Raw genomic sequence first — 12,865 nt, 5'->3', positions numbered from 1 at the left:
GTCCATTTCTGATATTGTCTATTCTGTTTCATTGATCTATATGTCTGTTCTTGTGCAACTGATTTTTGTATTCTGATTTTGTATCCTGTGGCTTTACTGAATTTTTAAATTCTAAGAGTTTTTTTGTTTTTGTTTATGTGGAGTCTTAGAGTTTTCCACATTTAAGGTCATGTTATCCATGGAGCGTGTAGGTGGTTCAGTCAGTTAAGCATCTGACTTGATTTTGGCTTAGGTCATGATCTCAGGGTCATGAGATCAAGCCCCATGTTGGGCTTTGCACTCAGCTCAGAGTCCTCTTGAGATTTTCTCTCTCCCTCTCCCTCTGTCCCTCCCCCTGCTCACTTGCATGCTCTCTCTCTCTCAAATATATAAAGAAATAAAATCTTATAAAAAAAAAAGATCATGTCATCTGTGAACAGAGATAATTTTACTTCTTCTTTTCCTTTGCATGCCTTTATTTTTCTTGCCTAATTGCTTTGGCTAGGACTTCTAATTCTGTGTTGAATAGAAATGGAAAGAGTGGGTATCCTGTTTTATTCTTGATCTCAGAGGAAAAGTTCCTCACTGTTGAGTACAGTGATAGCTGTGAGCTTCATATATGGTCCTTCTTAAGTTGAAGTACCTTTATTCTATTTCTAAAGTTTTATTTGTTTGAGAGTTTTTATCATGAAACAGTGTTGAATTTTGTCAAATGCTTTTTGATGAAGCATTTTTTTGGTCAAATTTTGACATATATTGAGATGATCATGTGGCTTTTGTCCTTGATTCTGTCGTTGTAATGTATCACATTAATTTATTTGTGCATGTTAAATCTTTCTTGCATCCCAGGATAAATCCCACTTGGTCGTGGTGTATGATCCTTTACACATCCTATTGGTTTGCTAGTATTTTGTGGAGGATTGTTTCCTCTGTGTTCATTAGGAATATTGCCTTGTAGTTTTCTTCTCTTGTAACACCTTGTCTGGTTCTGGTATCAAGGCCTTATAAGACCAGCTTCTACTGCATGTTCTTATAAAATGAGTTTGGAAGTATTCCCTCCTCTTGAATTTTTTGTAAGAATTGGAAGAAGGATTGGCATTAAGATTTCTTTAAATGTTTGATAGAACCATCTAGTCCTATGCTTTTCTTTGTTCAGTTTTACTGATTCAGTCTCATTGCTAGTTGTAGTCCTGTTGTGATTTTCCATTTCTTCATTTTTTTCTTTATTTTTTGACTGCATATTTTTAGTTTGCCTCTTTCTCATAATAGCACTTTATAATATTTTCTATGGAGAAGCTAGAAAGATGATTCAGTCTTTTCTCTTGTGGTGTTAAGGTTTTGTTTTTTGTTTTTATATTTGGTAGGTTAGCAGAGTGTATTTCAGTTTAATACATTTTTGGTAATGTTTTGTTACATTGTATCTAATACTTTGTGATGTATAACCTTATAAACAGCTATACTATTTCCAAAGAATTACTATAATTTTGTACCCTTCATAGTGGAGAATTTTGATATATTCTATACTGTGATTTTTGTAAAAGATAAAAACAAAAATATGAATGATGTACTTAATTTTATATACTGCATATTGCATTTATTTGTAAGAAAGAACTTCCATTTAATTTGACATTGATGAAAACTGATTCATTCACTTAGAGTTTTACACATATAATGTTTAGCAGAATTTTTTATAGGGTAGCTTCTGGTTCTATACATTTTGAAACTTGTTTCTCCTCAAATATTTACATATTTCTTGTGCCAAATATTGTAGGACATGGTGAATATGGGCTTTCTGCTTAACTCTAGAGTAACAATTTTAATAGGAGGTATAACTGAGTACTATATGTTATATAACGTATTTTATGTATTTTAAATATATGAGACTATTTATACCAATATTCTGGAAGAGCACAACAATCATGGGCTCATCCTAGTGGCAAAGTTTTTGCCTGAATTCATACATACAGAAATATAATATAGCAATGTAAAAGAATCAAATGGTGTTCCAATCTTTATATGCATTACTTGTAGGCCATTACAGGAGACTCAGCATAATGATTAAAGAAACATTTTGTATAATTGCCCTTTTGTCTTCTCTTCTCATATTTGTTCACTGCTCCAGAGCAGTAAAAGCATCTTGCCACCAAGACATATCTCTCACCTCCCATCCTATTTTCCTCCAACTTTATTGCTATTTTATTTAGATTTTCTATCTTTTCCTCTTTTTCCTAGCACTTCTCAGTTTCCCTCTTAATATACTATGAGAAGAAATAAGGTGCAGCAGTCTTGTTAGAATGAGAGGGAGGGGGCGCCTGGGTGGCTCAGTCATTAAGTGTCTGCCTTCAGCTCGGGTCATGATCCCAGGATCCTGGGATCGAGCCCCGCATCAGGCTCCCTGCTCTGCAGGAAGCCTGCTTCTCCCTCTCCCACTCCCCCTGCTTGTGTTCTTTCTCTCTGTCAAATAAATAAATAACATCTTAAAAAAAAAAAAAAGAATGAGAGGGAGGAAAAATTTGAGTTCTTTGGTAGGTGATTGGAGTGAAGGAAAGGACAATGGGTAATGCTCACCCAGTGATGTTTGACTTGGTCATATTGGCTGTATCAGGGCAGAGAAAAAGGAGTAAAAGTAGAGTTCCATATTTAGGTTATAAGATCCAGTTGTAAGAGGTGGTCAAGTAATATAATTTGGCAGATACCACTTTGCAGATAACACTGTAAAGATGGAATCTCTAAGTATTTTTTCCCTCACATTAATTTTAGATTCTACTCTGAACACTTTTGCCATTTAAGAACACAATGCTAAGTTGAATTCTTAATATTTCCACCCCAAAACACAATCTCCTCACCTTCAACAGAGCCACAGAGATGCATTGAATAGTTTCCATGGTGATACAAAACAACTAAACTCTCTTACGTATTTTGCAGTCTTGGTAGTGACTAAACTCTTATTGAGTTAAAATAATAAATGTAGTGATTTTATATGTCATCAGTGTATGTGAGACTTCCATAAAAATTTTTATAATGCAGCTCTGGAACTTAAAGCCCTGTACCATGTGTTATCTTTATAATTGAATTTGTTCTGGGAAAAGGAAAAAATGTTAATCAGTGTTAAGTGAATAGGAGTCAGTTCTTCTAAAAAAAAAAAAAAAAATAGAACCTCAGTTTTTTTCTGCACTTCTATTTAAAATTAATTATAAATATTTCACTTTATTGAACATATCAGACAACGTATATTTAGTTGGAAATGAGCCATATTTACTTAGTGAATATTCTGTTTTCTCTATCAGCTGTTATTTGGAAGAGAGATCAAGAGTAATAGATGTTTTTACTTTCATTTCATTGGACTTGAAAATGAAAGAATTTTGTGATTTAAAAAAAAAAGATTCTATAAAATCTTTCTCCCCATAATTATTTGAAGAATTTTAATAAAAACATATGTTTTAAGTTTAGGCTAATTAAACCCTTTTCAGTACATAGTTCAATTTATCATAGAAAAATAAATATGTACATATATGTGAATAGTCTTGTTCTGTGAGTATTTTTGAATAGTTTCAAGTTCTATGAATAGTTTTGCTTCATTAAATCCTTAGAATAATTTGCTCTGTTAAAAAACAGGCCCCTCAGTTATTTACATTTAGCCTAGACAAAGTGTAGCTTAAATATTTGTCTCATTATTCTAATTTAGTTTACCAAGAAAAATGCTTTCTTATCTGTGCTACATAAAACTCCAGATCACATGACATTCATATTTTGTGGTTTGGTGTGTACACATATACACACATATCTTTCCCTGTTGGTCTGTGTGTTCTATGTGTCTGCTTCATTTTTCTATGCCATGTTAAATAGGTAGTAAGTGCATAAAATATTGAATCAGTATTCAAATATTGAAATGAGTTTTTAAAATTATTTTTTAAGGTCTTAGGACATTTTTAAATTAACTTTGGTATCCCATCAATGTAAATTTAATAGCTAGTGTACAAAATATAATTGAAACTTCTAATGTTTTTTCTCTCATTTAGTTTATGAGAAACCCTTTGTCATTGTTTAGGACTTGTGCATTATGTTGAAATCCCAATAAACTCAGAAAACTTGGATGAGGACCCTGTGTATTTAGGAGAGATTATAGTATTCAGATAATGACAAAATATTAGTAAGATGTCTAAATATGTATAATGTGGAGTGTCTAAATTTACCACATGACAGTAGCAAATAAAATCTCTATTACACTCTAATCTTTATGACCTTTTGCATATATTTAATACCCTTGCAAAGTGTTACACAAATATTATTTGAATCCATATATAAAGTGGATTCCCAAGAAATTGATTAACCAAGGTATAGCCGGTTTTGTTGGCCAGATAGACTTAGGTATTGCCATTTCCAGACTGTGGCCAGATGATAGCAAAGTATGTTATCAACCAAATTATGGGGATTTTTATGATCTTAAATGAAAAGTCACAGCGTAATCTTTGAAATATGTTAAATCAAACCAGATGTAGAAAGGTTTCATTAAAATGTCAAAATAATGCTGTAAAGGAATAGTTCCATTATTGTTTGAATAATAGTTTAAACTTTAGACATTAAAATAACATCAAGATTGTAGTATAGCATAAGCTTCCCGAGTTAAAAAAAAAAAAAATAGTAAGGCAAGAATTTTATACCTTTACTTGAAACCCATTTTATTTATTCATTGTAATAAAATTATATCCTATCAGGATTTTCTAAAGCTCTTTACATAACTGTTTTTATTGACCAAATTTAGACTGAATGCTACTACTTATTAGATTACCTCATTATACTGTGACTATTTTAAAAAGAAAAAGTACTGATTTGTTGGAATCAAATTTATGTATTATAATTTCACTATGGTATCTTCAGTGATTATCAAAGTTTAGGTTTAATGACCTGGAAATTTGGCTACTATCATCTCTATTCATTTTTCATTTTTACTGACTGAAACATCTATTCAAATTTTTATTAATTTACGTGTGGAATGAAATAATAGTGTACAGGTCAATATGACCTATATTTCTTAAAGAATGTGTTTTGTGCCCTTTATGCTGCTTTTTGATGCACACTTTCACCAAATCTGTGTATTGGTTAGAGAAGCACTTTATTCATTTCTGTTACCATGGTTATGTAAATATATATATATTTTTTTTTAAGATTTTATTTATTTGAGAGAGAATGAGAGAGAGAGAAAGCACAAGAGGGAGGCGGGTCAGGGAGAAGCAGAATCCTGCTGAGCAGGGAGCCCAATGTGGGACTTGATCCCGGGACTCCAGGATCATGACCTGAGCTGAAGGCCGTAGGTTAACAAACTGAGCCACCAGGCACCCATATGTAAATATTTCTAATAAATATTTAAACATGCTATGTTTAGTTAGACATAAGTATTAGTAATATTAAGATTACTGTCCAGTAAGAGTGTTGTTTTAGATTTCATTACAGTGCCCTCAAACTAGTAGTAACTTTGAAATTAGAAGTGGTATTCTAATTTTTTTTTACTATAATTTGTTTGTACATGTTTGCATGTACACTTGGTGTGTGTGAGAAAGAGACACAGAAAGGCAGACCTTACAATCTAGCATCAGACAGAAAGGCTAAATTCATAGATATGTAATGAAAGACTGTGTTGAAATATGCAGAAATGCTAAATAATTTTAAAAGGCTATAAACTAATGGGGACTACATTTTTGAATAAAGTCCTCTCCCTTACACGACTAGCCAGTGTGTCCTATTAATTTTTCCTGGGAACTTCTATTCCCAGTACCATTCTTCTGGAACTTGTTGCATGCTGAATTCTCACAATTGCCTGAGAATTGCCTCACTTGTCTCTAGACTGCCCTTTGCCTTGTTCCCATGTTGATCTTTCCAAAATACTGCATGCATCTCAGTCTTCAGCTAATTCAACACCAATTCCCGATGGCTTTCTACTGCCTTCTGTATTTTTAGAATAATGTGAACATAACTGGAGGACACATCACAGTGTATGGTCCCCTATCTTCATTTATAATCTATTCCCACATTATTTACTCATAATCTTCTCTAGCCAGATAATGCTTTCCTACTGCTGCACCTATTGCTCTCTCTTTTCCAACTCTATTGATTTTCTGTGTTTCAGCTTTTATGGCTCTGTAATGAATTACCTGAGAACTTAGTGGTATAAATGAATATATGCTATGCTCATGAAATCTGAGGGTTGGAATTTGAACAGTTCACACACGGGAGGACACCTTGTCTCTGGTCCACAGTGTCTGGGGCTTCATCTGGGTAAATTGAATGCTGGAAGCTAAAGTCATCTGAATGTTCTTTCTGTCACAAATTTAGGGGCTGATGCTGGCTGTTGTCTGGGGGCCTTAGTTTCTTTGCACGTGGGTCTTTCCACCTGGGCTCATGCAAATGGCCTCTCTGCAGAAGCTAATTTTTCTCACTGCATGTTAACTGATTTCCCCGCAGTGGCTCTCCCCCCACCCCCAAAGAGAAAGCCATATGGAAGCTGTATCCTTTTTTATAACCTGGGCTCTCAAGTCACATGTTATTATTTCTGTTATACTCTATTGCTTGGAGCAATCACAAGTCTGCCTAGGTTTAAGTGGGAGGTAACACAGTTCACCTCTTGATAGGACTGTTGAGCTTCTGGAAGAGCATGTAGGATTAGAGATATTGCTGTGGCCACTTTTATAAATTTTATTTATTTTTAAAGATTTATTTATTAATTAGAGAGTGAGAGGGGGAGGGGGCAGAAGGAGAGAGAATCTCAAGCAGATACCCTGCTGAACACAGAGCCTGACCCAGGGCTTAATCTCAAGACCCTGAGATCATGACCTGATCCGAAAGCAAGAGCTGGCCACTTAATTGACGGAGCCACCCAGGCGCCCCTAGCTTTTTAAATTTTAATATGCTGTAGTCATGTTCTACAGTTTGTATCCCATACCTCTTGTAACTCTCCTAGACTATTATAGGCCCTACAAACCTTTCCCCTTTCTGAACTCATTTAACCTGTGCTCTCATTTATAACCAGTGTATTCCTTTAAATTAAGTGTTTTCCATATGCATCTGTTTTATCTCCCCAACTCTATTGCAAATTATTTAGTGCAAGGACTTTACTTGCCTGTATTTCTATTTACCGTGGATTTAGTATAGGGTTTTGGACACAGTAGGTGCTTAATAAACATCTGGCTTAAAGTCGAATAGGCTCAACATGAAATTAGAGACTTGGGTTCTATGCACTGTAGATGAACACAGTGATTAGTCTTCATACAGAATGCAGATACTGGTGGCAGATAGTGAATGTGATCCCTAAGAAGTAAGCAAGAATCATCTTTTAGACAGAAGTAAATGTGTTTGGATCGAATGAAACTTGGAGGCTTAAGTGTCAGTAAGGTATGATGGCAGTCAACTTTTTTTTGCATCTTAAATATTTAAATTTAAGATGTTTTAAAAACTCATTTAATCCATATTATATTCCTTGAAAGTATTAAATGTAATTCCACTGGCATTTCACTGAAAGTAAGACCAATTGGCTAATAGCAGTAAATATTGTAATATTTCATATTTTTAAAAGTGTGTAGTTATATTATAAAGCATTTGTACTTTGATTAATTTTTATTTCATTTTAAAATTAAAAATAAGGGGCACCTGGGTGGCTCAGTCAGTTAAGTGTCTGTCTTCAGCTCAGGTCATGATCCCAGGGTCCTGGGATCAAGCCCCACATTGGGCTCCCTGCTCAGCGGGAAGCCTGCTTCTCCCTGTCATACTCCACCCGCTTGTGTTCCCTCTCTCGCTGTTTCTCTCTCTCTCTCTGTCAAATAAATAAAAAAAATTAAAAAAAATTAAAAATAATACTTCCTTATTGTAACAAGTCAAGATGTATAGAGAAAAAGCAAGTCTTTCCTCATCCATTCCCATATTGAAGATACAGATTTTGGTTTGGTGCATTTTACAGCTTTCTCCATGCTCTTTTTGTATACTTTTCATTATTTATGTATTATTCCTTTTATTTATTGTTCCTGCCATAATTTATTTCCTAAATATGTAACGCTCATGGTTATGTCAGTGGTAATTTGTCTATGTGATGATTGAGATTTGATCATCAGTTATTTGCTCTAAGGGGCTAAATTAAAGACTTTGTGGCAAACTAGAAGATTTGATAATTTAAGGTTGATTTTTAAAGATTCATAGAAAATATAGAAAAATAAAGGCTTGGAAGGATGGGTTAAATTTTCTTACTATGTATTCCATCGTATGCATTTGTTATCATTATGAAAACAAATAGTAATCCAATGATAATAATGCATAGGACACTATGACTATTACTAAAATATTTATGCTAACCAAATAATATACTATCATCTCAGCCTTGTTAAATTATTCAAACAGATGTGTAATTTTTTACTAAATAATGTAAAATTTCATACATTGAAAGTTATTTAGACATAAAATTTTCATATGGAAAGCAAATGCATGGCATATATCCTTTAAAACTCTCCCCAGTGGAGGGGTGCCTGGGTGGCTCAGTCAGTTAAACATGGTGCTCTTGGTTTCCACTCAGGTCGTGATCTCAGGGTCATGGGATCAAGCCACATGTCAGGCTCCGTGCTGAGCCGAAAGTCTTTCTGAGATTCTCCCTCTCCCCCTTCCTCTTTCCCTCCCCCTACTTTTGTACTCTCCCCCCCCCCCGTTTTCGAATAAATAAATAAATAAAATCTTAAAAAAAACCCTCTCCTTAATCTCAAGGGTATTTTTATTTGAAACTTGGGTTGTGAAATGAAAGGAAGAGACTAAAAATCAGTCAAGTGAAAATAGTAAAGTTAAGAATTGTTGACTATTTGTAATCATTTAGCCAGGTCCTGTTATGTGAATAAGTTAAACCCAGATCTAGTTTTCATATATTTATGACTTTAGAAACTACTTATCTTTAGCTACGTTGGCATAGCTTATTATTTCTAACATTATTTTATAGAATATAATTGCGTGTGTAATTATAACCTTCCTATAAAACTAAACCATGCTCGATAAAATATTTAAAGTTGAATATATGTAACTATTTTGTATTTCAGATGGCTGATCACACTGAAGTGATGAAAGGCATTCATCAATACCCAGGAGTTCGATATCCTGTCCTTACTCCTAATCTTCAGGGTTTTCACCGTGCTGTAAGTGTGCTACTCACTATTTTTATATCAATATGCTTCTTACTGTTTTAAGGTCTTTACATAGTTAAAACAGTATCAGATGTCGCTTCCTTGTTACCCTGTATAAATGCTATTCTAACATAGGTACATGACTACAATGCGATCTGTAAACCTCGGGGTATTGTTAGGGACTGAAATCTTCCACATTAATGGCCCTTCCAGTTTAACCATTCATGAATGGAAACACAAAAATACAGTTACCCATTTTGATGAAATTCTTCTGAGTATATTTTGTGCTTCCCTCTTAAATAAGGAATACAGAATTTAACTTAAACATTTCTCAATATAATAATTATTAATATTATAGTGGATCATTTTTGTCAACTCTTTTGGATCAGCTCTCTGATGCTGTTGTTCCCTCCCTCTAGGTGAAGCTAATCACTATCATTTGCAGCTGCCTCTAACAACCTTCCCTGTTCCTCTTCTGGTTGGTTTCTTCCAGTCCTATGTGACTTAAGAATTTATATGCAAAAAGTTTTAATAATGACACGTACAAGAAGAATCAGAGCAATTTTAGGTCAAGGCTTGAGGTGTTATGCTCACATGGCTTTACTGTAAAAGTTTGGCAGCAGCTATTTCTGGTGGTAATATTTTTCACTTTTGTCTTTGGGACTGTGTTGCATATATTTGAGGTTGTGGGTGCTAGTTGATATATCACCTGTTGTGTAGCTTGTTAAAACCACTCTTGTTTATTTTGATAATTTTTTTTATCCCATTGTAAAGAAAGAGGCATTTTAAGAAATTATAAATATTGCTGTCACTGGTCCTAACAGAGTAAAGAATGTCTCCACCTTGAAAAAGATACCAACTGAGTGCACACCCTCGTGATAGCTTGGAGGGGCAGGTAATGGAGCGCACCTAGCGGCTTGGGCTTGCGAGTCAGGTGCACCTGTGCTCAAAGCAGGACTTCAGAACTTTTAGTAGCTTTAGTGATTTAGCCTCTTTGGGCCACAGTTTTGTCATCTATAAAATGGGCAAAATGATACTTAGTTTATAAGATTATGGGTTAGAAATAGGGCGTACAAAGTACTAACAACAATACTGGTACATAGTAAGTGTTCAAATAAATAGAATTTTAATTTTAGAAGTTAAAAACTTATTTTGGGTGGAGAACTAGAGGCCAATGTTTTTTTAAATGAAAAAAATGACATATTTTCTTAATATATTAATAGAGTATCAGAGAGGAGAATCTTGCACAGTGCTAGAGATACATTAATAGAAAGTCTTTAAAAATCCAGCTGGAAAATGAAGAAACTTGATATTTGAAAACAAGTCACTGGAGAGGCCTGGAGCAAGGACAAAGGATGGCAAAGGGGAAAAATGTTGAGGTTAATATTTTGGATTTAAAGACTGGCTAAGAGGATTAAGACATTAGACACACAAGGGTATGGTTGTAGCAGTCAAGGTATGAAACAACAGAAGCTAGGTTAAGAGACAGGAAGAAAATTTTGGGTAAAGTCTAAATGATGAATTGGAAAAACATTTTTCTGTTAGGTTATAGGAAGACAAAAACAGAAAGCATTTACTTTCCTCTATTTTAATAATTGGTCTAAGAAGAATGTTTCCCATAGATATTAAAAGGTTTTATTGGGATGCTAGTATTTTCCATAATTATGGTTAAGATATTTCTGAAGCCTACACATAATTTAGGAAAGGTACAATTAAATTGGAGCATCATCACTGTGTTTTCTGTGCCTCAGATTTATGGGTGTTGCAGTTTAGAAAGTTCTTGTGTTATCACCAAATATTTTTAAGTTTGAAAAGAGCATATGAGGCAGGATGAGCAGACTCCAATTTTAAATTCCAAGGCAAATGTTAACACAAGTATGCCTTTATTGAGTAGTTAATATTTCTTCTAATGCTATCATGTACATTTTGGAAATTTCTAGCTTTTGCCTTTAAATTCTCTTTTTCAGGTTGCTGCTGGAGCCACTGAGATATCAGTTTTTGGTGCTGCATCTGAATCCTTTAGCAAGAAGAATATTAACTGTTCTATTGAAGAAAGTATGGAGAAGTTTGAGGAGGTTGTTAAGTCTGCAAGGCACATGAATATTCCAGCACGAGGGTATTTATGAAATCCCACAAATACTATTTAGTTAATATCTATTGTATAAGCTCATTTATGAACTATGTAGACATTATTTTACCTTTCATAATATATGTAGGGTATCTTTTGTACCTTGTATGATCCGGGCCATCACTGTATAGTGATACATCTTGTGTATATCACTTAATAATTATTAGTGTATCCAGCTTTGAAGTGAATAATGCAGCTAAGATCAGAGGCAAACTTGACATTGCAAGCCTGACATTGCATGCAAACCTGACATTGTTACTCATTTTATTAATACTTACCGTAATGCAGCCATCAATTCATTTCAGCCTGCTGTGGGTTGAAAAATTTGTGTAAACTCATAGTAGCGTTTGGGAAGGAATCATCAAATGTGGTTTCCACAGCTTTAACCTTTTTTTAAGAACCATGACTTTTTCTTCAAATATTATTTTATGTAGAACTTCAATACAGTATGTAAAACATAAAATTGAGCCTTTGAGCTGCCCTGGGAAATTCAGCCCATCATTTCACCCATTCAACCTCCCCCTCAACAGCAGACTTCCCTGTTTTCTTTGTGTGACCCCAAAACAAAGGCAAATGGGGAAAGAGGAGAGAGAGACCTGTTTCCAGAACCAGCAGTTGCAGCATGGACTGCAAATAGGGTATACTCCTAGGCCTATGCTCTTTGAAATGTATAGTAAATTACTGGTTACTTAAGAAAGCATTTGTTTCTAAGACATTAGCTAATTTTCTGTTGCTTTTTATAGTTACAGAGATATGATAATCTTAGCATATTAACAAATTAAAATGCAGAGCATTTGTAAGAGAAGCCCGAAAGCTGTACTTGGATTTAGAGGCAGGTTGTACTTCCCTTGGTTGAGGTAAGCAAAATTCAGAGTGGCAAAGGAAGGTTCGGTGGTTAATGAAAAGGCAAGTGGACCCAATTTTGAGTGATGGTATTAGAAGAGGGTTAGAAGTCACTCAAGGTCATTTGGTGAGCAAATAGAATACACCACAGGGCACTATCTTGTTGGTTGGGTTACTTTTGTTATCTTCTTCTTCTCTCCAGAGTGATAGTTTCCAGCATGAGTTTTTAAAAATACAAAATTGTTCTTGTAATTGAAATATATACATATCATGGAAGGCACATACAAGAAAAATTTAAAAACCAAGATAATGTGTTTCCATAGACAGAAAATAAAGGATGTGTAATTTTAAGGCAAAAGTGAATAACCACAATCAAAAAGAAGAAATGTACTATCATTTTCTAAATTCAAACATAACAGAAGTTGTTTGTCTCTTTCCTTTGAAAGAAAGGGAAAAAGAAGAGGCCATTCTATTTTAATGTGTGTTTAAATGCAGAGTGTATGTTTTACGGTAAAGTCATTCTTGCTGGAAAGTTGAAAACAATGCATAACTATACAAAGTAAAGTGCATGCACAGCTTGCATTTCAAATAGGAAGTTTGTTTTTTTCAAATGGCAAGTTTTTTTTAAATGTTAAAAGATGGATGTAAATTTAGCTTTTCTCTTCATAAGGTAGAATAGGTAATGTATTAAAGCTAATAGAAACCCTAAATCCTCTTGAATACTGATTGTTGAGCAATTAATATTGTCCCATCAGCAAAGAAATTCCTA

General features: G+C 34.1%; 1 protein-coding gene across 1 annotated transcript in view; it reads left to right on the top strand.

The window, feature by feature from the left end:
- Window positions 1-12,865, top strand: part of HMGCLL1 (3-hydroxy-3-methylglutaryl-CoA lyase like 1) — a 181,098-nt gene that overhangs the window by 66,447 nt on the left and 101,786 nt on the right. Inside the window, exons 4-5 of the mRNA XM_045867038.3 lie at window positions 9,042-9,137; window positions 11,093-11,241. Of these exons, the coding sequence (XP_045722994.1) occupies window positions 9,042-9,137; window positions 11,093-11,241 (245 nt within the window). The remainder of the gene's footprint in view (window positions 1-9,041; window positions 9,138-11,092; window positions 11,242-12,865) is intronic.

The sequence above is a fragment of the Mirounga angustirostris genome, unplaced genomic scaffold (assembly GCF_029215605.1).
Source record: "Mirounga angustirostris isolate CCGP_5_RB_7025 unplaced genomic scaffold, mMirAng1.0.hap1 SCAF_8, whole genome shotgun sequence".
Taxonomy (NCBI): Eukaryota; Metazoa; Chordata; class Mammalia; order Carnivora; family Phocidae; genus Mirounga; species Mirounga angustirostris.
The sequence above is the reverse complement of the archived record's forward strand: the minus strand, read 5'-3'. Positions and strand labels throughout refer to the sequence as shown.